Source organism: Dipodomys merriami, unplaced genomic scaffold, assembly GCF_024711535.1.
Source record: "Dipodomys merriami isolate MVZ:Mamm:240054 unplaced genomic scaffold, mDipMer1.0.p SCAF_5, whole genome shotgun sequence".
NCBI lineage: Eukaryota > Metazoa > Chordata > Mammalia > Rodentia > Heteromyidae > Dipodomys > Dipodomys merriami.
The window spans coordinates 5,169,953-5,192,056 of record NW_027206068.1 but is presented as its reverse complement, the minus strand read 5'-3'; the positions used below and the strand labels follow the sequence as shown (position 1 = coordinate 5,192,056).

The 22,104-nt window shown below is 43.6% G+C and overlaps 1 protein-coding gene across 2 annotated transcripts in view; it reads left to right on the top strand.

Annotated features, from left to right (window-relative positions):
* Vwc2 (von Willebrand factor C domain containing 2) overlaps positions 1–22,104 on the top strand; it is a 150,904-nt gene that overhangs the window by 13,944 nt on the left and 114,856 nt on the right. For both annotated transcript variants that reach the window (XR_011366868.1, XM_069996009.1), the window contains exon 3: positions 17,460–17,589. Coding sequence is in view for 1 of the 2 variants with exons in the window: in XM_069996009.1 (XP_069852110.1) it covers positions 17,460–17,589 (130 nt within the window). In the remaining variant the exon portion in view is untranslated. The remainder of the gene's footprint in view (positions 1–17,459; positions 17,590–22,104) is intronic.

Genomic DNA, 22,104 nt, shown 5'->3' with positions numbered 1-22,104 from the left:
CCACTGCCTCAGTGGAGCCTTGAGTCTGGCTGCCTATGGCCCCATAGATGTGACATTTGTCTCTTCCCCATCTTCCACTGGCATGTCAGAGGGGACACCAGCACTATCCACACCCATGTTCCCCTTGCCCTGGAGGACGGAGATGGGGGTGTGACTCAGACCGCACCTGTGCAGCCTGAGTGTATCCTTTCTGACTGTACCCTTTCCAGAGCTGGCCTGTGAGCTGCACCACCAACACACCAAGATCTCCCCCCTGCTCCTTTAAGCTATTCACTTCTTTGCCACTAAATAAATAATGCCACCTAAATACAGACTCCCTCCTCCCCCAGCAAGTTCCCCCAGCTAGTTCCTGCAGAATCTAGACTAGTCTGATGGCAATATTCCAAAAAAGACCTTAGCAGATGAGCGTCTGGACTCAGGCACAAAGTCAGCAATGTGGCCAGTCGGTGTCTGAGAAGAAGCTGGGCCTGTCACCTCCCAGTGTCGGGCTGCTGTTCACCCAGTGTGCAGTGTGGACCATGGGAGTTGTTTTCTTCCTGACACTTCCTGACAGCTTCTAGGGACAGTTCTTAATTAAGTCTCTTTGTGTGCAAATCAGTTTTCTGACTAGAGCAGGCAAAGACATAGTAAAGACAAAAGTACTCTTTTCTGAAGGGCATAGGCAGCCAGGACTTTTGTTGTCTTTGCATTGATTCTTTGTTGGTTTTGGTGTGTGTGTGTGTGTGTGTGTGTGTGTGTGTGTGTGTGTGTGTGCACATGCCAGTCCGGGGACTTGAACTCATGGCCTGGGCACTGTCCTTGAGCTTTTTGTTCAAGGCTATCACTCTACCACTTGAGCCACTGATCCACTTCCCTCTTTTTTTTGGTGCTTAATGGTAGAGAAGTGTCTCACAGACTTTCCTGCTAGGGCTGGCTTTGAACCACCATCCTCAGATCTCAGCCTCCTGAGAAGCTAGGATTATAGGCAGGTGTGAGCCCAGCTTTATGGCAGTTTAGTCTGTTTTAGAGGCATTGGCAAGGAAGGAGTTTAGGACTGGTCCTGGTAGAGGAAGGAATCCTGACAACAGGGCCACCAGCTGGCCCTCGAGCCTTTGCAGACCCAGGTGTAGTGGGCAAGGAACCTCCCTGAGACAGGCATGGCGCCATGGCTGGCCAAGTTCAAAGGAAAAGTGTGTGATTCTTTGGAATAGACTGATAAAACAGTTTCTAAAGGCAAAGCAAAGCTAAGGAGAGATATTACTCGGGTCATTGTTATAAAGAAGACTAAGACAGGTGGGCTGCGTATATTACAAGTAGAAAGTACAGTGATGTGGCCCCTTGTGGTCCAAGATGCATGCAGATTCTTGCAGCTGGTAGCCAAGTTGTTTTCTAAATAAAGCTGACGGCTGGCTATCTTGGCAAGTCACCAGACCTGTGGGTGCATTTTCACTCTCTCATGGCTGAGTCAGAAGGCCTCAGTTCTGCCTATCCCTACAGCTTTGACACAACATAGGTCCAGGTTATCAGACAGTAAAGAGACATTGCCTGCATAGAAGGGGTCTGGGTGACTTTCTGTGCACTATTCTGAGCACTTTGATAGATTAAGCAGCTAGAAAGGACATTTGCGCCCCCTGGTGACAAACCTCATACATTCAGGTTAGTCCTCTGGCCAGGTGAAGGGGTCTTTTTTAAAGTTCTTTTTGTTTAGTCTGTGCTCCTCCAAGTAACCGCAGAGCAGGTTAGAAGAGACTATCACAAAATTTAGAAACATAGCAACCATTTTGTTTTATTTCAGGGCATTTCTTTTCCATTCCTGGATCTCAGTCTCTACAGGAGGCTGAGAACATTTGTGAAGGCTTTCTGAGTCATTTTTGGAATTGCCAGTCTCTGGAGGATCACGAGCTGCACTGCTTTGGGAGGGTCACTACAGGGAATATTCAGAAGTTCTCCCCTGCAGACACCTACAGTTTATTCATCCCAAGTAGAAAGGACTCCATAGTGCCAGAGTGTGGGGAAAGGCGCCATATCTTTGTGACAGATTTTTGTCTCGCCCCTTATTGCAGTTTGGCCCTGTGTCGAGGTGTCACAAGTCTGAGTTTCTTTGAGATCACTGTTCCAGCCCTCATGGCTGTGGGTATGGGCCTCTGATGCACCAGATGTGTTTTTACTCTCTCCCAAATCCCTCAGGACCTTTGGTCTCCCAGGGATTCTGCTATGTTCTGTGCCCCAGAGTTCTTGGACAGTACTGTCATCAGTCAGAACACCTGCAGGACTTCTGTGCCTGCTGGGCCCAAAACCAAGCTGAAAGCCAATTCTCTGTCTCTGTCTCTGTCTCTGTCTCTGTCTATTCCTCTCTCTCTCTCTCTCTCTCTCTCTCTCTCTCTCTCTCTCTCTCTCTCTCTCTCTCTCTTCCCCCCCCATCCCCAAGGGTCCAGGGTCCCCATCCAGGAGACCTTGTCCTCAGACCCCTCAATCATAAGGTATGTTTCTGTTTGCTCCCTCCTGATTGACTTAATGTGGGAGGTCATGATGTTTGACTTCTTGCTCTTGCCCTTTGTTCTTCCTTCCTACTTGGGTCCTTGTTTCTAAATCCAAAGGTGTTTTACCTTCCTTCTGATGTGGTATTTTACCTTCCTTCTTTGTTCTTTTCACTGTGTAGTAAGAAACTCCATACTTTTTGACTCTTCTTTTTTGGCAGGATTGGGGATTGAACTCAAGGCCTTGTGCATGCTAGGCAGGTGCTTTACCTCTTGAGCCACACTCCAACTGCCTTATAGTTTACAGTTTTATTTCTTTTCAATACTTTTACTTTTTGGCAGTATGGGCATTTGAACCCAGGGTCTCACACTTGCTAGGTAAATATTCTAGCACTTAAGCTACATTCCCCAGTCATTAGTTATTTTTCAAAGAAGATTTCTCCTTTATGCCCTGGCCAACCTGAATCAAGATCTTCCTCCTTACATTTCCTGAGTAGCTGGGTTGACAGATGCATGCTACTATGTCTAACTATTGGTTTAAAAATGATTTCATAAACTTTTCACCCAGGCTGGCTTTGAACCATGATCCTCTCAATCTTTGCCTCATAAGTATTTAGGATTAAGCCACTGTGTCCATCTCAGATTTTGATTATTGAGATGTGCAAATCCATCTCCAGAGGTATTAGAAGTGACCACTTTCCCCCTGGAAAGACTTACCTGAAGAATTCTTAATAAACAATTGGGTACTTATTTGACCTTGGGTCTGCTCTCTTGAAAACTAAGACTTGGCTATTCTAATGAAAGGGTGAGCGTGGAGGGAGATGCTGGTAGAAAGGAAACAGACTGGCAGGGATGCAAATTCAGCCCTGTGTGTTATAAACTCAGCCACTGTGGAAGCCACCACTGTGCATTGAAGAGTCTTGGAGAAACTACCAATTTTCTCCTCCAAATTCTCTAAACACGGTAGAATAATGACTCGCCTAGCATTTGGACTGTATTAGCCAGACGTGGTGGTGCGTACCTTTAACCCCAACACTCCAAGAGTCCTAGGCAAGTATAGACAATGTGGTGACATCCCATTTCAAAAGCAGAAACAAACCAAACCAAAACCAAATACAAATCAGTTGGGTGCCTAGCTCCTCAGAAGTTGGAGACAGGAAGGATCAAGGTTCAAAGCCAGCTCTGACATTAAAGTCCATTAGCTTCCAACCCAGACAACTATCTGAGTTAGCCTAAAGCTCTGAGCTCAAACCCCAGTATGACCAAAAGTATAAATAAATAGATTATAGGAAAGGATGCCGCATAGATTCTGTGCAAGCTCTACACCATTTATAGACAGGACTTGAGCATCCATGTACTTGGTTATCTAGAGGAAGTAATCCCATATAGGTACCGAGGACCATTGTGTCAGCCTTCTCTTGCTGATGTAACTACTAGTAATTCACACTTGGTGAGGACCAAACCGTGTTGTCAACATTACACTTATTTAACTAGTCCCATTTTTTCTTTAAAGATAGAGAGAGATTGAGGTAGAAGTTCCAGGTAATTTGCTCCTAGCAGCAGAAAGGACCATGACCCCAAAGGCTATCTGTCCACTCCATCAAACACTTTTACCCATGTGCCCCAGGCACTGCTTGGTTTCCTAGGTTACATTCCTTCTTCCCCATTGGCATTAAGAAAACATGAAGGCTCAAGGCAAGTCATAGGCTGAGATGATGATGAGTCCCTATGAAGGGACTTCTTTTCTGGGACACTTCAGCCCTGTCTCCTCTACTGATGTTCCTAGTCCTTGAGACTTAGTAGGAAAAGACTATGTCCCTCACAACCTAGTGGTCAGAGGCCTGCCTAAGATCATGGCATCCAGCTTTACATTTGGCTAGACGATGCTAATATCTGGAACTACTGGAAAGCTCAATTCCCTGTAGGAATCACTGCTAGTTCCAATGACAGAGAAGTACATGAAATTCTGCCTGAGAGGACAATCCTGGGATTGTTATATAATGGTGGGCAAATGAGGTCAGGGAGCCAAGTCTGGGAGCCAGTATCCTGTTTCTCTTTTCCCACTGCCTACCTAGATCTTTAGATTTGGAAGCATTCTTAATTTTTTTGTTTTTGTTTATGTGTGTGAAAGAGGGTCTCACGATGTAGCCCAGGCCAGTCTCAACCTCAAGATTCTCCTTTCTCAGCCTCCCAAATGCTAGGATGATAAGAATGTGTAACCCTGCCCTGTTAATAGAGAACAGTTGAGTCATTAGGTCCTCTGTGCTTAATGCCAAGCACACCCTCTGAGAGAACCCAGCAGAACAAGGTCAAAGGACAATGACCTCTCCCGCAGAGACCTCATCTCAGTGGAAGATTCAAGTACTGTGCCTAGAGAAGCATTAAAATGCATCAGTTGAGCTGGACACCGGTGGTGGCTCACGCTTGTGAGCTAAGATCTGAGAATCCCAGTTCGAAACTAGCCAAGACAGGAAAAGTCTGTGAGACTCTTATCTCCAGTTGATCACAGAAAATGTCAGAAGTAGAGCTGTGGCTCAAGTAATAGAGCCATGGCCTTGCACAAAAGAGCTCAAGGACAGCACAAAGGCTTAGAGTTCAAAGCTCCAGGAGTAGAAAGCAAACAAACAAACAAAAATGTCATCCACTGTTATGAATTTGGGGTGGTAGATGAAACTAAGAGTGTATTCTGGCATACTTTATGTGTTTAGAACAAGTATGCATTTGAGGGTTTCTGTATTAGGTATAGCAGAAACACCTAAATAACATATAACAGTTCAGGGACTGTTCAGTGCTGTTCTTGCCTACATTGGTTTATGATCCTCTACATCCGTGAAATGAAAGGACACAGATACAATTAAATCCCTCTTCCCCTCCGCTCCCCTTCTCTCCTCTTCACACATCCCTGGCACAGGGAGGTGATCGTGCCAATCTCTCACACTGAGGGCTTTTCTCATGGTCTCATGAGTGCACTGTGTGTGTGTGTGGCCAACACCTGTCAGCTGTCTCCCCGGGTTCTGCACAGGCATTGGCATTTGTGAACATCGCTGGATGCCTAGTGCGTGATATTGCAATTTAGTGTTTTCCAGCGTATGCATTTGAGAGTCTTTGATTCAGTGCCACACATGGTCATTCATTCATTTTTGCCACTGTCTCACTCTAGCTGACTAGTACAACAGCAAGCTTATCAACCAACCGTGAATTGTTTCTAATTTTCTCTATGACAAGCCACTAGGTTTGCAATGAATAGCATCTAAATGGCTCTCATTATTACATGTCCAAGATTTGGGGTTTTTTTGACTGTACTGGGTTTGAACTAAAGGCCTGGTGGTTGCTAGACAGGCATCCTCCAACCCTATTTGGTTTTAGTTATTTTTTTTCCAGGAAGAATTTCCAAGTTTTGTAGGCCTTTGATTGTGATCCTTTTACCTGCAGCCTCCTGAGTAATGGGGAACTCAGGTATATGCTACTGTGCCCAGCTCAGTGGTTGAGATGGAATCTTACTAAGTGTGGCCTGGGGTCACCTTGAACTGGAATCTTTCCAATCTCTCTCTTCCTAATAGGTGGGATTACAGTCCTGAGACACCACCACTTACATCAATTGTTTAGCTTAGTTTTGTTTTTTAAAGGAGGAAGCCCTATGGCTACTTTAGACTTTATAAGTGTCACTAACATAAGTGAGGACAACACATGTTTAAAACTCTTAAATTTATATGATCCAGGGCTGGGAAGGTGGCTCAGTGGTGGAGCACTTGCCTTGCATGCATGAGACCCTGGGTTTGATTCCTCAGTATTACATAAGCAGCGAAAGCCAGAAATAGTGCTGTGGCTCAAGTGGTAGGGCTGAAGGATAGTGCCCAGACCCAGAGTTCAAGCCCCACGATTGACAACAACAACAACAACAAAAATTGTATGTTCAGGTAATATATGGTATTTAATATGCCAGAATAAACCACCATAAAAGTTTGGGCTAATAGAGAGGGTAGTAGAAACCAGAATTTATTTTATAGTTTTTTTTTATACAATGCATTTTCTTCCTTTACACAACACACACACACACACACATATGTTGTTGACATTTATTTCATGGTAGAGGAAAATGTTGTGTAAACAAAGTTAGGTAACTTGAGATAGGCCGTAGAAGAATAACTGGTAGAGGCAAGATTTGAGTCTTAGTTGGTTTTGCTCTAAGAGTTTTGCCATTCCATCCTCTGATGAAGTGGATGTTTTATTTCTGGCAATACTAGATTGAATTCAAGGAGTTCTTTCACTTGAGCCACACCTCCAGGCATGCATTTTGCTGGCTATTTGGAGATGGAGACTAGTGAGCTTTTCTGCTGGGATGGCTTTTAATTTCAGTCCTCTAGCTCTCAGCCTCCCTGAGTAGCTAGGATTGCCAGTGGGGGCCACTGGGCCTGGGTAGACTTCCTAGCTTGTATCTCTCTAGGAAATGACATCTAGGCAAGGAAGTGTCTTGAGTGGGTTGGATGTATCGAAGTTACTGTGCTCATAGACCAGAGGCTCGTCTGCTCCTCAGACATTTTAGCAACTACATTGATTACCTACAGAGCACTACCTGCAAGCGTATGAAAAAGAGAAAACAGATGCCCTCACCTTGTAGCTGAACTGACAGGAAAGAAAAGCAAGAGCAGAGAGGCCTGTAGAGCTGGCCAAAAGTCTCCTTGGATGCCTCTCCTAGAGAGATGTGACTGAAGGCAGGAAGAGAAGCTACATTGTTTTTTCATACCTCATTCTCCCATCATGACTTCTGTGCATTATGACCTAAGTAAAGCTGGGTGCTGATGGCTCATTCCTGTAATCCTGGCTACTCAGGAGGCTGTGAGACCTGAGATGCCAAGGGTTGTGGCTGAAAGGCAGCCTGGGCAGAAAAGTCCTATCTATCTCCAAAATAACCAGCAAAAAGCTGGGGAAGGGGACATTTCTCAAATGTTAAGGTGACAGACACACAAGCAACTGTGAAGCTCTGAGTTCAAACTCAATTGCTACCACTGACAAAGAAAATGTCTTTTAGACAAAATTTGATGCTGTTAGATATGCTCATTTGTACAAATGATTATTTGACTTGTGACTTTCCTGATTCTTAATGCAATAGAATATTCTTTCCTCTATTAAATTGGCTATTCAGATGATCTCTTTTCTAAATTTCCACATAATAGACTTTGCTCATTTTTCTTCTCAACTGACAGAAATACTTTACAACTGACTCACAGAATTTATTGCACATTCTGGGTTGATGTTAGTTAGTGCCTGCAGTGACAACCAACCTTGATGATGCTTCTAATGTCTTCATTTCACCCCCAACAACACTCCCACATGCTACACATGATTATTGTGTCTGTCATCTTTCCATCAGTAAAAGATACCTGAGGCCATCAACTTATGAAGAGAGAAGGTTACTTCTTTGGGCTCCTAGAAGTTACAGACCATAATCAGTTGGCTACATTGCCTTTGGGCCTGGGGTGAGACAGTACAGCACTGAAGGAGTGTGTGTCAGAGCAAGACAGCTCATTTCATGGTCAGGAAACATAAGTGAGTGAGGAAGACACTGGAGTTTCACACTCCTCTTCCAGGACACAAGCCCAGTGACCTAAAGTTCTTCTATTAGCCTCCGCCTCTTAAAGGTTCTACTACTTCTCAATAACCTAACCTAGAATCCAAATCTCCAACAATGTCCAATGTCCAATCTCCAAATGTCTCCTTTAGGAGACATTTAAACCCTCGCTTTTTTTTAAGCAGCTCTGATTTTCAATTCACAGTTGTAGAAAGCTGTGCTAAATGATTTGTTCAACACTGAGACCAATCAATATGCAGGAGATTGAAGCCATGCTGCTTGGCTGCCCTGTGTTCAATCCTTGAAGTTTAGTATGTGAGTTGATGAGGGTGCTTGCTAGAACTAGAAGCCAATGGGATAAATGTTGCCTATGATTTAACTGTTACTGCTGCTTATTGCAAAGAGCAGGTTGATCTTGTCTGATTATGCAAGGGCCATGGTATAGGTCACCCATCCCTGCACACCACACTCTGCAGCATGTACAGAGTAATTGTTATAGTAATTAGCAATCGTTACAATAACTGAGCCAGTAAAGTGCTGAGCACACTTGCTAGAGTTTGGTTTTGGTTTGTTTCCCAAGTGTCCGTGCGTTGGACTCATCAACTCCACAGAAGCACTGAGCTGGTGGAATCTTTAAGACAGGACCTGGTGGAGGGTGTGGTTAGGTCATTTGGGCTACTGCTCCTGAAGGGATTAAAGTAGCTCAGTGGGATCCTGGTTCTGGTTAGTTTCCTTAAAAGAGAGCTCTTTCACAAAAGAGCAAACATGCTCAGGAATTCCATTCCTCTCTGTGTCCCCAGTCTCCCCCTTCTCTGCCTGCTAATTCTGATCTGCTGCTCTACCTCATCATTACAGTTATATTCTGCTAGGGTAGAATAAGCAGCTTCCTCTGAATACATGTCTCAATCCTCATCCTCTGTCTACACAGCCCTCTCCATTGCCTTAGCCCTCTTCACCTTACTTAACACCATTCCAGCATGTTCTCTGCCGTCATTCCACCAGCGGTGAAAACCTCACCTTTGAAACTTTCAATACACAGGTGGCTTAATGAATACTATATTTTCAGCCATATAGAAGCCAATTGCTTCTCTGGCATATTTGCATGTTCATCCCCAAGAAACAGGTGGAGTATGGTATAGCTGCTGTACCAGGACCAAAATTAGAAACAATCTTGATGCAGCCTTTGTATTTCTAGCTCCATTTCCACAGGTAACATTGCTCATTGCCAGACCCCTTCCACAGGGGGTCATTGTACTGTTCACAGCACACTGATAACTACAGACTCTAATCCATGTGTGGAGTAAATGTCCAGTCTTCATCCCACTCAATGGGATATCTAATCTTTGAACACTTGATAGATTTCTTGGGGCAAGCTGTAGATTTTTTTTCAGCTTTTACTTGATGTCCTGGGCTACCTAATCTTAGCTTTTGTTATATCCTTTCCAGTCATTTCTTTCTTGACTCCACCAATATTTATCAAGTCTATATTACCTTGTTTTCCTATGCTATAACAAAATGTCTGGGGGCTGGGGAATGTTTCAAGAAAATAACTTTATTTATCTTGGAGGTCTAAGATCTGGGGCTCTATTGTCTAGCCTCTAACAATGACTTCATGGTGGATATCACTGCAATTTCAAGAGTCCACGTGAGATAGACAGACAGACAGACAGACAGACACAGAGACACAGACACAGACACAGACACAGACACAGACACAGACACACACACACACACACATACACATACACACACACACACACACACACACACACACAGAGTTACCCTTGGGGTAGGCAGTCCCTGAGCAAAATGAAATTCCTGGGGCACATTTGCTTTTTTGTAAAAAAGCTCACTGTACACATTATCCTGCCCATGTAATTGTAACTCCTCTGTACAGTATGTTCACAAATAAAATAAAATTAAATTTAAAAAAAAAAAGAAGAAGAAACTAACCAGAACCAGAACCCCATGGAGCTCCTTTAATCCCTTAAGGAGAAGTAGCCCAAATGACCTAGCCACCCCTACTAGGTCCCACCTATAAAGGTTCCACCAACTCAGTGCTTCAGTGCAGTCCATGGTTCCAAAACATGAATTCCTGGGAAACAAACCAAACCCAAATTATAGCTCAGCATTTCACACTGACTGTTATTATAGCAATTACTAGGTATGAGCTAGATGATAACAGTTTATGCCTATAATCTTAGATACTTAGGAGGCTAAGATCCAGAAGGATTGTGCTTTGAAGTAAGTCCAGGCAAAATCCATGAGATTCCATCTACAACTGACCAACAAAAAGCCAGGCTGAGGGTGTGGCTCAAGCAGTAGATCAGCAGTCATGAGCAAGCAGGCTTAGTGAGCAAAATGTCCTGAGTTCAAGTCCTAGCACCAACAAAAAAGGAAGGAAGAAAGGGAAGGAGAGAGGGAAGGAGGGAGGACACAAGGAGGATTTCAGTATTCCTCTTTGTTTTCATAATAATCTCATTTGCTATCATTTCATACTCAAACAATTGGTGGTTAGAAAATAAATGGAATGTCCCTGCTGATAAAAAGAAATGGGGGAAAAATGAAATTACGTTATTCAGAGTAGTTTTAGTGGAGAACGATTTAGGTTGAAGCCTATTAGCTCCTACGTTTCTTTCATCCCTGAGTTTAAACTAATCCTCTGTGAAAACATTATAGTGATTTGGGAAGTTGTTCCAGGATTTGCATGCCTCCAGTTAGCCTATTATGGAGTTAGCACATACAAGCAACATGGTATTGCTCTCTAGCTATCAAAGGACATTTGCCTGCCACTGAAGTGAGATTTTGTGGTACCCACTCCTGTACTTCACTGGAGCAATCTCCAGATTGGAAGTATGCTGTCAGATGCTCTATGGGCAATGGAGTTGTTGACAGGGCCCTCTCTCTCTTCCCTTGCATGTCAACGTCCTTTCCTTACAGAATGGAAGAGAAAAGTGTGTGACACTGGATTTGAGAAAAGTTATATTGCATTCCCAAGCAGGTGGGGACTGTGGAGGATGGTGAGGAAATGCTGTATATAGCCAGCAAAGAGCAAGAGGAAGTGTCCAGGAAAGTGTTCCTCCTTTCTGCAGGAAAGAGATTTGAGATAGGGAAGAGTGGACTGTAAATTCAACTAGCTTTCTGCAATTTTTAAGAGTCTTGTCCTTGACTTTCTTGAAGTTGTAGTGATGATAATCACCTTGATGAATTCAACTAAGACACATCTTGGTATAGAAAGATACCTAGCGGTATTTGAGTTTGTTAATGTAGACTGTGGGCAGTAAAACTTACCATCCTTTGGAGTGCTATGTTGAAGGTGTGGTCTCCATTGTGGGTATTTTTAGAGGTGGTGGATACTTTAAAATGCGGGGTCTAGCTGGAGATGGGCCTGGTGCTGGGAGGGGAGGTACTTAATTTACAAATAAGACACTTGATTTAAACAGTATTCATTTTTATGGCTCTTGCTTTACATGTTAAAATTTTTTCATATTTAAACTACATAGTCATTCCTACCTCATTGTTTAGAAATGGGTTCAATATTCTACAATCCTTGATGTCTATGTACGTATGATCATTTTATATATTTCATATACATATATATATAAATATTGAGGATAAGGACCTAAATAATTAAGGCTAATTCCATTTTAATTACCTTCAAATTAGTATCATTAGTATCTTCATGTATTTCATTTATGTTGTAAATAGAATGATTTGTTAGGGTCTTTTTTGTTTTTTTGTTTGTTTCTTTTTGGTTATGGGGCTTGAACTCAGGGCCTGGGTGCTGTCTCTGAGCTGTTTTTTTGTTGTTGTTGTTGTTTTTTTGCTCAAGGATGGTACTTTACCGCTTTGAATCATAGCTCCACTTCCAGTTTTCTGGTGGTTAATTGGAGATAAGAGTCTCATGAACTTTCTTATCTGGGCTGGCTTCAAACCTCAATCCTTGAACCTCAAATCCCAACCTCCTGAGTCGTTTGTCTTTTTAAAAATTGTCTTGCTTCAGCATTGAAAGTATTTTGCTTAGCTTCAGCAGCAACTTAAACTTGTAAGTCACCGTGTAAGCCATGTGTATGAATGTCAGCTCAAATTTTGCAATCAGAAGCTAGGACCAGCATGCATCCCTTTGTTAATCATCCCTGTCACCCACAGAGCTCGTCTCTTTTCTCACCTTACTGAAAGAAGGGCTCAGGACTGAACAAAAGAATAGATAGAAAACGTCTTTATTCTCACTCCCAACTGAGAGAAATCATATCCTTTTCATTCAACAAATTTTGACTGCTCTTCGAATATAGCAGGTGCCCTGGGGCCCTGCACTGGGCCCTGTGTTGGGATGGTGGGTACCAAGGCTGTATTGGACCCAGGACTGAGAGAGAGGCTGACCTGCATCCTTTTGAGTAACTACCAGGTTCCCAGGAGGACTCATGGCTTCAGGTTCAGTGGTAACTTCTTTTTGTTGTTCCTGTCCTGGGGCTTAAACTCAGGGCTTGGGAGCTGTCCCTCAGCTTTTTTTCTCTCTCTCAAGACTAGCACTCTACCACTTGAGCCATAGCTCCACTTCTGGCTTTTTGGTACTTATTTGGAAATAAGAACCTCTTGGACTTTCCTGTCTGAGGCTGGCTTTGAACCCACTATCCTCAGATCCCAGCCTCCTGAGTAGCTAGGATTACAGGTATGAGCCACTGATGCCCAGCTAGTTATTACTTTTTTTGCATGTGGCAGGGTGAAGCTGAACCTGGATGCTTCTTCCTTCAGGGTTGGATGAGTACATAGACACCTCACGTTTTGTGTTTGCTTGATTATATTTTTAACTTAGCTACATTGTCTATGCAATATAAGGGCCATGTGAGGCCAAGGTACCAGCTTAGGTGATGGTTTTGTGGGGGGACATCCCTTTGTCCATAGTAATGACAAAGGCAGCTGCCCAGATGAGCCTGTGTTTTAGCTAGATCTATACCCAGTAGAGATTTATCAGATGTGAACTTCACCAAGGACTTAGGTCAGCTTGAGGGGGCAAGGGAAAAGTCAGGGTGGGTTATGCCCTGTGGAACTGTGCTAGTGAGCTTTAGAGATAGGACTTAGTGTTATTTTGGTCTGCTAGGACAAAGCAGGCCTGATTAGTTGTATAGGACTCAGTAAGTGACCAGGGCCTGACCCAGGAGGGGCCGAGTGGCTAGTAGAAGTTCTGATCACAGGGATGAGGCTTTACTGGAAGCCAGGGGTTAGGGTTGGGGTGTCCAGACCCTGGGCTATACTGTGGGGGCAAGAGACAGAACCATGGTGAAGGCAGATTCTGTTAGGTGGCTGAGTACTAGCAAGGGTGTTGAGAATGCCACTATTGGATGAGAAGACTTGTAGAAATCAACCGCCTGTGGTCATCAAGAGGGCTTTTGCCCGGATGAGACTAACAGGGCACAGAGCTAGCATCTGAGGGGTGGCAAGCTCTGTCACTTGTTCTTATGAGCCTTACTGTGGAGAAGCGTGGAGGGGCTGAGCCTGGCATGGGAGTAAAGAGAAGATGAATGCAGGAGCTGATGAATGCAGACCCCAGGGACAGGAGAGGAGGGAGGCAGGCTCGAGGTGAGCTCAATGGTAGATATCAACTAATGATTGTGGAGGACTCTGGAAATAGTCGAATCAGCGTTTCTCAATACTTAATGACTTTAAAATACACACTACTTGCAAGCTGGCATGGGAATACGCTTTGTGGCCTGGGGCCCTGAGGTTTCCGCTGGAGGAAGAGAGAATAGTAAGGAAAGTCCTTTCCAGGCCAGCAACCTCGGCCCCATTTGCCTGGCTGGGCCCATCTTGGGCTCTACTGCTGAGCTGCCTCAGGCTTCCGGCCCAGGTACCTGAGGCCTTTTGACTTGTCATTGTACACATTGCTCTTCTTCCTAAAGCCTTCCCTGGAGATATGACATCAGGCCCATTCTGCTTCCTTTCCAATTTCCAACTTGTTATGCTTGGTGCTTTGTCCCCCGTGGAGGACAGCCCAGGGGAGGGTTTCCTGCTCGAGGGCAGACCCCACTAGGTAGCTATCTGACCTTCATGCCTTTTGCTGGCTCCACTGCCCATCCTGCAGGGCTTCTTTCTCCTCTGCTCCTCTTCCTTCTCTTATCTTGCCCTTTTGTCCCCTTCCCCTGGGGCAGCCCAATAGCCTGGCTTTGTATCTTTAATCCTCACCATCTGGGCTTCGTGGCCTATGCCTGAAGTTCTTCCGCTTGAAGGCTTAGGACATGCACTAGACTGTGACTCTTGCCACTCAAGGTTTTTCCCATCCTGCGTGCTGTGCATGTCTGCTCGTAAGACAGAGGTGCTACAGTGTGAACAGGAGAAAGGGTGGGATATAGAGAGAAATAAAAATGAAACAACAGTGTAAGAGCAACATGAGGGTAACAAAGAAAATACTCAAAGCCTCATTGTGCCAAAAATACTTAAAATTGTTTTCTAGATAAGGGAGTATTGGCCCATGCCTGTAATCCCAGCACGCTAGAGGCTGAGGAAAGAGGAATATTCAAGTTCCAGCTGCCTAGGGTTACATAGAGAGATTCTAACTCAAAACAAACAAGAAAAACAATCCAAATCATGTCTTTATATTGCTGGAAGATTGGCTTTCCCTTTGAAAGCTGCATTGCTAACCAGGTCAGTATTCTGTTCTCAGTGACTCTGAAACTTTTCCAAAGTTTTCTCTTTTTCTGCTCTTTCCTTTCCCCTTCTTCCTCTCCATTTCTCTCTTCCCCTATTTCTTCTCCCCCTTTCTCTTCCTTTTTCTCTTCTTGCCTCTCCTCTCCTTTCTGCCAAGAATATACACACAGAGAGGCTTCTCCTAAGTCCTTTCCCTTTATCCTTTTCCTTTCTTCCTTCCATTTTCCCTTCCATTCTCTCTTCCCTTCCCCTTGCCCCTTCCTTTTCTTTTCTCTTCTCTTTTCCTTTTCCCTTCCTCTTCTCCCTTCTCTTTTCCCTCCCACTTGGCTGCTCCCCCCACTCCCTTCTTCTCCATTCCCTTCCTTTTCTTTTCCCCTTTACTTTCTCCTTTTCCCTTTCCCTGCCTTTGCACTCCTTCCCTTCCTTCTCCTTCCCCTTCCCATTTCCCTCCTTTCCTTGGTTATCCCCTTACTGTTTCTCCTTCCTCCCTTCTTCTTCTCTTCACTCTTCTCATCTGTCCTCTTCCTTCTGCCAAGGATGGACAGACAACCCCCCTCCCAAGTCCTTACCCATTATTCTTTTCTTTCCTCCTTCCATTTTCTCTATTCTTTCTCCTTCCCCTTTCTCCTTCTTTTTTTTTCTTTTCCTCTTTTCTTTCCTCTAAGTACACATCACATACACAGGTAGACACATGTATCTAAAGCCTGGTGCCCAGACAGCTTGGCTGTGGCCTGGAAACATTTATTTACTGTCTAAGGGAGTTTATTCTTACAGTGCGCAGTCCTTCTTTTCCTCATTGCAAAGACAGAGGAGGCATCTGTGAGTTCTGCTAGTACTTTTTACCTGGCAAGTGACATTCACATCATGTTGCTGGGCACAAACCAGCTGGGGTCTCCCTGTTCCTAAGAAAGCAGAAAACAGCTTGACAACACCTCCCCTGCCATTTCTGCTACCTGTTAACTGGCAGATTTCTACTTGGCAATTTCTGGCTCTGTGGGTTGGGGATGCATCTGCTGTTTGTGCCTTGCACAGATCAGAAATCACCTCCTGGGAGGTTTCTAGGAACATTCCCCGTGCCACACCCTGCATGAGGGGCTGGGGAGGATGTGACCGATGCAGCTGTGCAGCCTTTCCAAGAATGCTGGTGGTGGTGGTGCTGGACTCTTAATGGTTCCAGAAGTAGAGTTTGGCCAATGGCTGAGAAGTCCAGAGACTAATTGGAGCCCCAAACCTACAGGAACATGGTATCAATGGCCAGGCCAAGCCTTGGAGGAAGGTAGAAAAGTCACAGAAGCACAGTCAGGAGCCCTCTGGAGCAACACATCTCATTTCCTTATGGAACATCAGATGAAAACTTGCCACCTCAGATTTGATGCCTTTGGGAACATCAGACAAATCTTGGCTGTCTCGCAGTTTCCTCCTCCCTAAACAGCTTTGATAAGGACTGCTTAGAGTGTTATGGGAGTTCAGAGACCGAATCTTCACCTTCTGGCAGAGAGCCAGGCTCAGAGGAGTCTCTATTTCTCCTTTCCCCTTCTCTCTGCTTCTCTGTTATAGCATCTTATCTGAAAACCCTGGGAAATCTCCATGGTAGATTGGGTGGCAACCTGGCTGGGCTACTGGAAAGGAATTAGAGTAATTTATTATTATTTAATTTATATCATTTAATTTATTATTATTTAATTTTATTTATTTTTATTTTTTATTGTGAAAATACTGTACAGAGGGGTTACAATTACATAGGCAAGATAATGAGTACATTTCTTATCAAGCATTGTAGCCTCCTCCTTTGTTTCCCCTTCCCATCCCTTCCCATCCTCTCCCCTCCCGCCCCGCCTCCTGCACCAAAGTTGTAAAGTTCGTTTTCGACACAACGACTTGTACATCTCATTGTTGCAATGGGTCCAACTGTATTCCTATTTAAACGATTTGTTTTTCCCCTTCCCCTCCACAAATTATACTGGCATCAAATACAGTGAAAGCAGGGGTTATAACTGTGGGGGAGGGACGTACAAAGCAACAAAAATAATCTTATAAATGTGTTAGAAACAATCACATGAAAGAAAAGAAAACATTTGAATACATATCTTAGGGTTCATTTCCCTAATATTAGTTAATTTTAAAGCAAAAAAAATCCTTCAAAATGAAGCTTAAGAAGAAAGCTGATTAATAGATCATTGAAAACCAGAGCTGCGAGGCTGGGAAGGTGACATAGTGGTAGAGTGCTTGCCTCGCATGCATGAGGCCCTGGGTTCGATTTTTCAGCACCACATAAACAGAAAAAGCCAGAAGTGGCGCTGTGGCTCAAGTGGTAGAGCACTCACTTTGAACTGAAGAGCTGAGGGACAGCACCCAGGCCCAGAGTTCAAGCCCCACGACCGCCAAAAAGAAAAAAAAAGAAAAAAAAAGAAAAGAAAAACAATACCAGAGCTTCCCTGGCTGGAACTGAGAGGGACAGCAGAGCCCTCTGTCCCCCACTGAAGGTCTACACGCCCAAGGCTGTCTACTAAACACTCCAGATGCTTGGGGCCCAGCTGAGAAAACCAATGGCCACACCCACTTCCTTTTATATTTTTAATAAGATTTTTATTGTGAAAATACTATACAGAGGGGTTGTAATTATGCGAGCAAGGTAATGAGTACATTTCTTATTAAGCATGGTTGCCTCCTCCTTTGCTTTTCCCCTACCATCCCTTTTTTATTGTTAAAACACACCCGGATTGTCCTGAACAAGAAGAGCTTAGCTGTAGGCATGTGAGAGGTTTAACTCTGATTGTGGCCCTGTGTTTCAGGTATCTCCATGTGAGCGGTGCCGCTGTGAAGCGAATGGAGAAGTGCTGTGCACAGTGTCGGCCTGTCCCCAGACCGAGTGTGTGGACCCTGTGTATGAGCCTGACCAGTGTTGTCCCATCTGCAAAAATGGTAGGTGGACTGGCCACTGGGCCAGGGCGGCTTCCAGCCCCCAGCCCACTGGTCCTGGAATAACGGATGGAACTTTTGCAGATCTGTGAGTTTGAATAGCTCTAAGTTGTATGCTATCTTTCTCTCTTGCTCCTTTGTACTCTCTATCTCTCACACACACACAGACTCTCTCTCTCTCTCTCTCTCTCTCTCTCTCTCTCTCTCTCTCTCTCTCTCTCTCACACACACACACACACACACACACACACACACACACCATCTTTAAGTCTTCCTGCACAGTTGGGAGTAGCTGGGTACCTTAGCATTTTTTATCTCATTGATGTTATCGCTACGTTTTTATATACATTAAGGAGTTCTTCTGAGAGAAATTCAATTTCCACCATGGAGAAGAGTTGCTTATTTTAATTTAACGCTGTTTGTTCTTACAAATTCTGTTTCTGTCTTTCCAAGACAAATCAAACACAGTGGTTGACCTCATTTACTTTTCATTAGTAAGTGAATGAAACTTGGAACATAATTGAATATTTTTCATAAGCGAATTAGGCAGGGAGAGAGTCCCCTGTTATTCCCAACTGAGTGTTAATGGTGAATCAAGAGCTGAGCAGGCTTTAGGAAATGAAATGGCAGGAGTCCTCAATCCTTATTTATCCAAGGAGTGAGTGTCTCCTCATCTAGAAAATGAAGAGCCTTCCCTACTGAGGTGCCTTGCTGGACATCACTTTCTAGCGGGTATTGAATAAAAGTGTTTCTTAGGTGACGTGGGCCTGATGATTAGCCTCCTGAGAGTAATCTGGCAAAGAGGTTGAGAGGGTCTTGGAAGAAAGAGTCAGGAGACAAGATCCCAGTCTTCACCTATCTGAGTATCTTTCCTCACAAGGTAGATGTCAATCTATTGCATGACATGTGTTTCTAGTTGCACGTTATAGAGCTAACTCATGATGCTACCACCTGTTAACTCTGAGCTGTTAGACCAAGGCTTTGAATGGCTGTGTGGTACTAAGATGGTAATGAGAATTTGGGTAGATGTTTCAATCTGGGTGATAGTGGTGCCCTCACTTGGAAGTCTTGAGCGTGGCATTCATGTCAGGAAAACTCTGTACTGTGAGATACCAGGAACCATTATAAATCTGAGTTTTATTACAGGTCATTTGTAACTCTTTTGAAATATATAAATGAAAGGAAGAAGGCTGTTTCTGTTCAATGCAGTTAGTCCTGAAAGAACAAGAACACTGTGCTAGAAATGTAATCATTGGAGACATGGTATGTTGAGTCCATAAATGTGGAAGTAGACAATGTCTAAGGAAAATGACTAGGATTTGGGCTTTGCAGGGGGTTCTCTGTGCATGGCTGTTCATGATGTGTAAATACATTGTGTGGCACTGGGAAGCCTTTGAACACGGAGTATGTTCTTTTTAAAATATAATGCTACCGTTGGCCACGGTGGCTCACCAGTGCTGAGATCTGAGGACAGTGGTTGGAAGCCAGCTTGTGCAGGGAAGTCCATGAGACCCTCATCTCCAATTAATCAGCAAAAAGCTAAGTATTAACCTTGAGCAAAAATGCTAAGTGACAGGGCCCAGGCCCTGAGTTCAAGCCCTAGTACTGTCACATACAAGAAAAAAAATATACAATAGAATGCAAAAACACTCCCGTGATTTAGAAGGCAGTCAATATAGTTAAATTAGGAAAAATGGATGATTTAGGGGAAGAAGTGTATAGGGAGGCCAGAAGAGCCTCACTGGTGGTGGGGGCTGGCATCACACCAGGCTGGTGAGAAGTGACGGTGACTCTGGACTGTCAGGAGCCGAGGAAGGCCACCTTCAGGCTACAGCTCCCCATCTGGGGAAGCAGGAGTGGAGACCAAACTCTCATTGGGTCGTGATATTTAGTGAGTCACTCGAATAGTGGCATTTGAAGTACTTGGACTCCTAAATACTTATGATAGTCTGTAATTAGGAGGGATGCGCTGGTCTTAGCTATCTCTAGAATCCTACTTTGAATAACTCTAGTGGGTAAGAAGTCAGGATTGCAATCTCTCAGTCTTCCTTGTGTGTGTGTGTGTGTGTGTGTGTGTGTGTGTGTGTGTGTGTGTGTGTGTGTTTGCTGGGACTTGAACTACGACTTGCACATTCCCTTGGCTTTTATGCTCATGACTGGTGCTCTACCACGTGAGCCACACCTCTACTTTTGGCTCTTGATTGGTTAAATGAACATAAGAATTTTTCAGATTTGCCCATCCAAGCTAACTTTGAACTGTGATACTCAGATCTCAGCCTCCCAAATAGCTAGTAGCAAAGGCACAAGCCCCTGGCACCTGGCTCCGCAGTTTTTCTTATATGTCGTTTCCACTAGACAAAGTTCAGATCAACTGAAAACCTGAGTTGTAGAAGGACATGTTTTACATACCCTCTAATAATATGTTTCTGTTGTTGTTATTTTGCTGTTATTTATATTTGCTTTATGTTTTTCATTCTCTGTCCGTCTTATAGTCCAGTTCTGCACATACAAATTCAGCTCCTCAGCATATTTACCCTTTTGTTCTTTTCCATGGTATGCCCAGAATAACTTCTATTTGTCTCATGCTGATGAGAAACTTACTGAGTAGAGATCAAGATTTCCTGACAATTCTTTGTTTTTTTTTGTTTTTTTTTTTTTTGTTTTTGTTTTTTTTTTTTTGTCCTTAGGATCAATATCAACAGCTACGGTGCAAGGTCATGTAACTTTTCTGTTTGCATTCAACTTTTTTATCTTTTTGGTCATGAGACTTTAACTCTGGGCCTGGGCACTGTCCCTCAGCTCTTCAGCTCAAGGCTAGCATTCTACCACTTGAGCCACAGTGCCACTTCCAGTTTTCTGGTGGTTTATTGGAGATAAGAGTCACACAGCCTTCCTACTTGGGCTGGCTTTGAACTGTGATCCTCAGATCTCAGCCTCCTTAGTAGCTAGGATTACAGGTGTGAGCCAATGGTTCCCAGCTTTGCATTCAACTTTTTTGACATTTGGCATATAATCTCTAAATGTTCACCCCTGTAATTTCCAGCAACTCAAGGAAAGCGTGATTTTTTTTGTGGTAACATGGTAATGATTTTTCAAATGGTGACTATTTTTTAAATTTAGATTTATATTCTAGAAGGTTTTGAGGTGGTTATATCAAAATATCAAGAACTTATTGTCAGGGTTACAACTAAAATATATAAAAATATATGTAACTATATACCTACTATGAAATTTTGTTTTATCACCTGAGAGAATTTTACTTGGAACTATCTAGTGGTAAAGTGTTGGGTTTTTGTTTGCTTTTTAGCTGGTACCAGAACTCCAAATCAAGGCCTCACACTCTTGGTTGGTCTTATTCATGGTTGATACTCTACCATTTGAGCTATGGCTTCAGTCTGGCAATTTTTTGGTCAGTCAAGGGGCATGAACTTAGGGTCTGGGCATTGTCCCCAGGCATTTCTGCTCAAAGCCAGCACTCAACCACTTTGAGCCACAGATCCACTTCCATTTTTCTGGTGGTTAATTATAGATAAGAGTCTCATGGACTTTCCTGCCTGGCTTCAAACTGTGATCCTCAGATCTCAGCCTCCTGAGTAGCTAGGATTATAGATGTGAGCCACCAAGGTCCAGCTCAGTCTGACATTTTTATGGTTAATTGGAGGTGGAGTCTCACAGATATTTCTGTAGCTGGCTTTGAGCCTCAATCCTTTGGACCTCAATCTTCAGAATAACTAGGATTATAGGCTTGAGCAGCCAGTCCTAGATGAGTTTGTAAGGTTTCCTGACTCTGACTGAACAAAATGGGTGTCACACTCTGAGGAAAAGATATTTGCTTGAAAGAAAGAGAATCATTTCTGGCAGAAAGAAGGCTCTACAGAACTTGATGGAATTAATGGATAATTTACAATAATTTATCATGCCTCCCCTCCCAGAAAACTATATTTTTGTAAGAAAAGATTGCCCGATATATTTCTGATTAGAGCACATTGAAAGCCGAAGTTTTATATGGAATTGAATGCTTGGGTAGACTTGGATGGGATGAAATAGGAAGGTTTTAATTTTTGATCTCAGCAGAGCTGCCTGCTTTTCACCCTGGCCTGCCTTGACCTATAGTATTAACTAGCTCTTTCTCCCAATCCAAGAAAATTTACAGTTCACTTGTTAACTGCCAAAGTCACTTGCATCAAAGGAGCAGAAGTTGGAAACCAAGAATGCCTTAAATATAAATAAATGATCACAAATCAAACATGGTTTAATATATTCACTTTGTTGATGGATAAAGATCAATCTCCCAAGGTTTTTCTTTTGATAAAATGAATGTTCTATAGCACTGGCATTCTTTCTTTTTCTTCCCCCACAATGATACTGTGAACATTACACTGACTTTCAAGAATTAAAGTTTTCTCTAGTGATAGAGGCACTTCAGAAGTGCATAGCACCCTTTCTTGACATCCCTGGATCTTGGACATGCTTGTCAGCCTCGTCAGCATGAAGCTCTCATTACTGATCACATCTCTG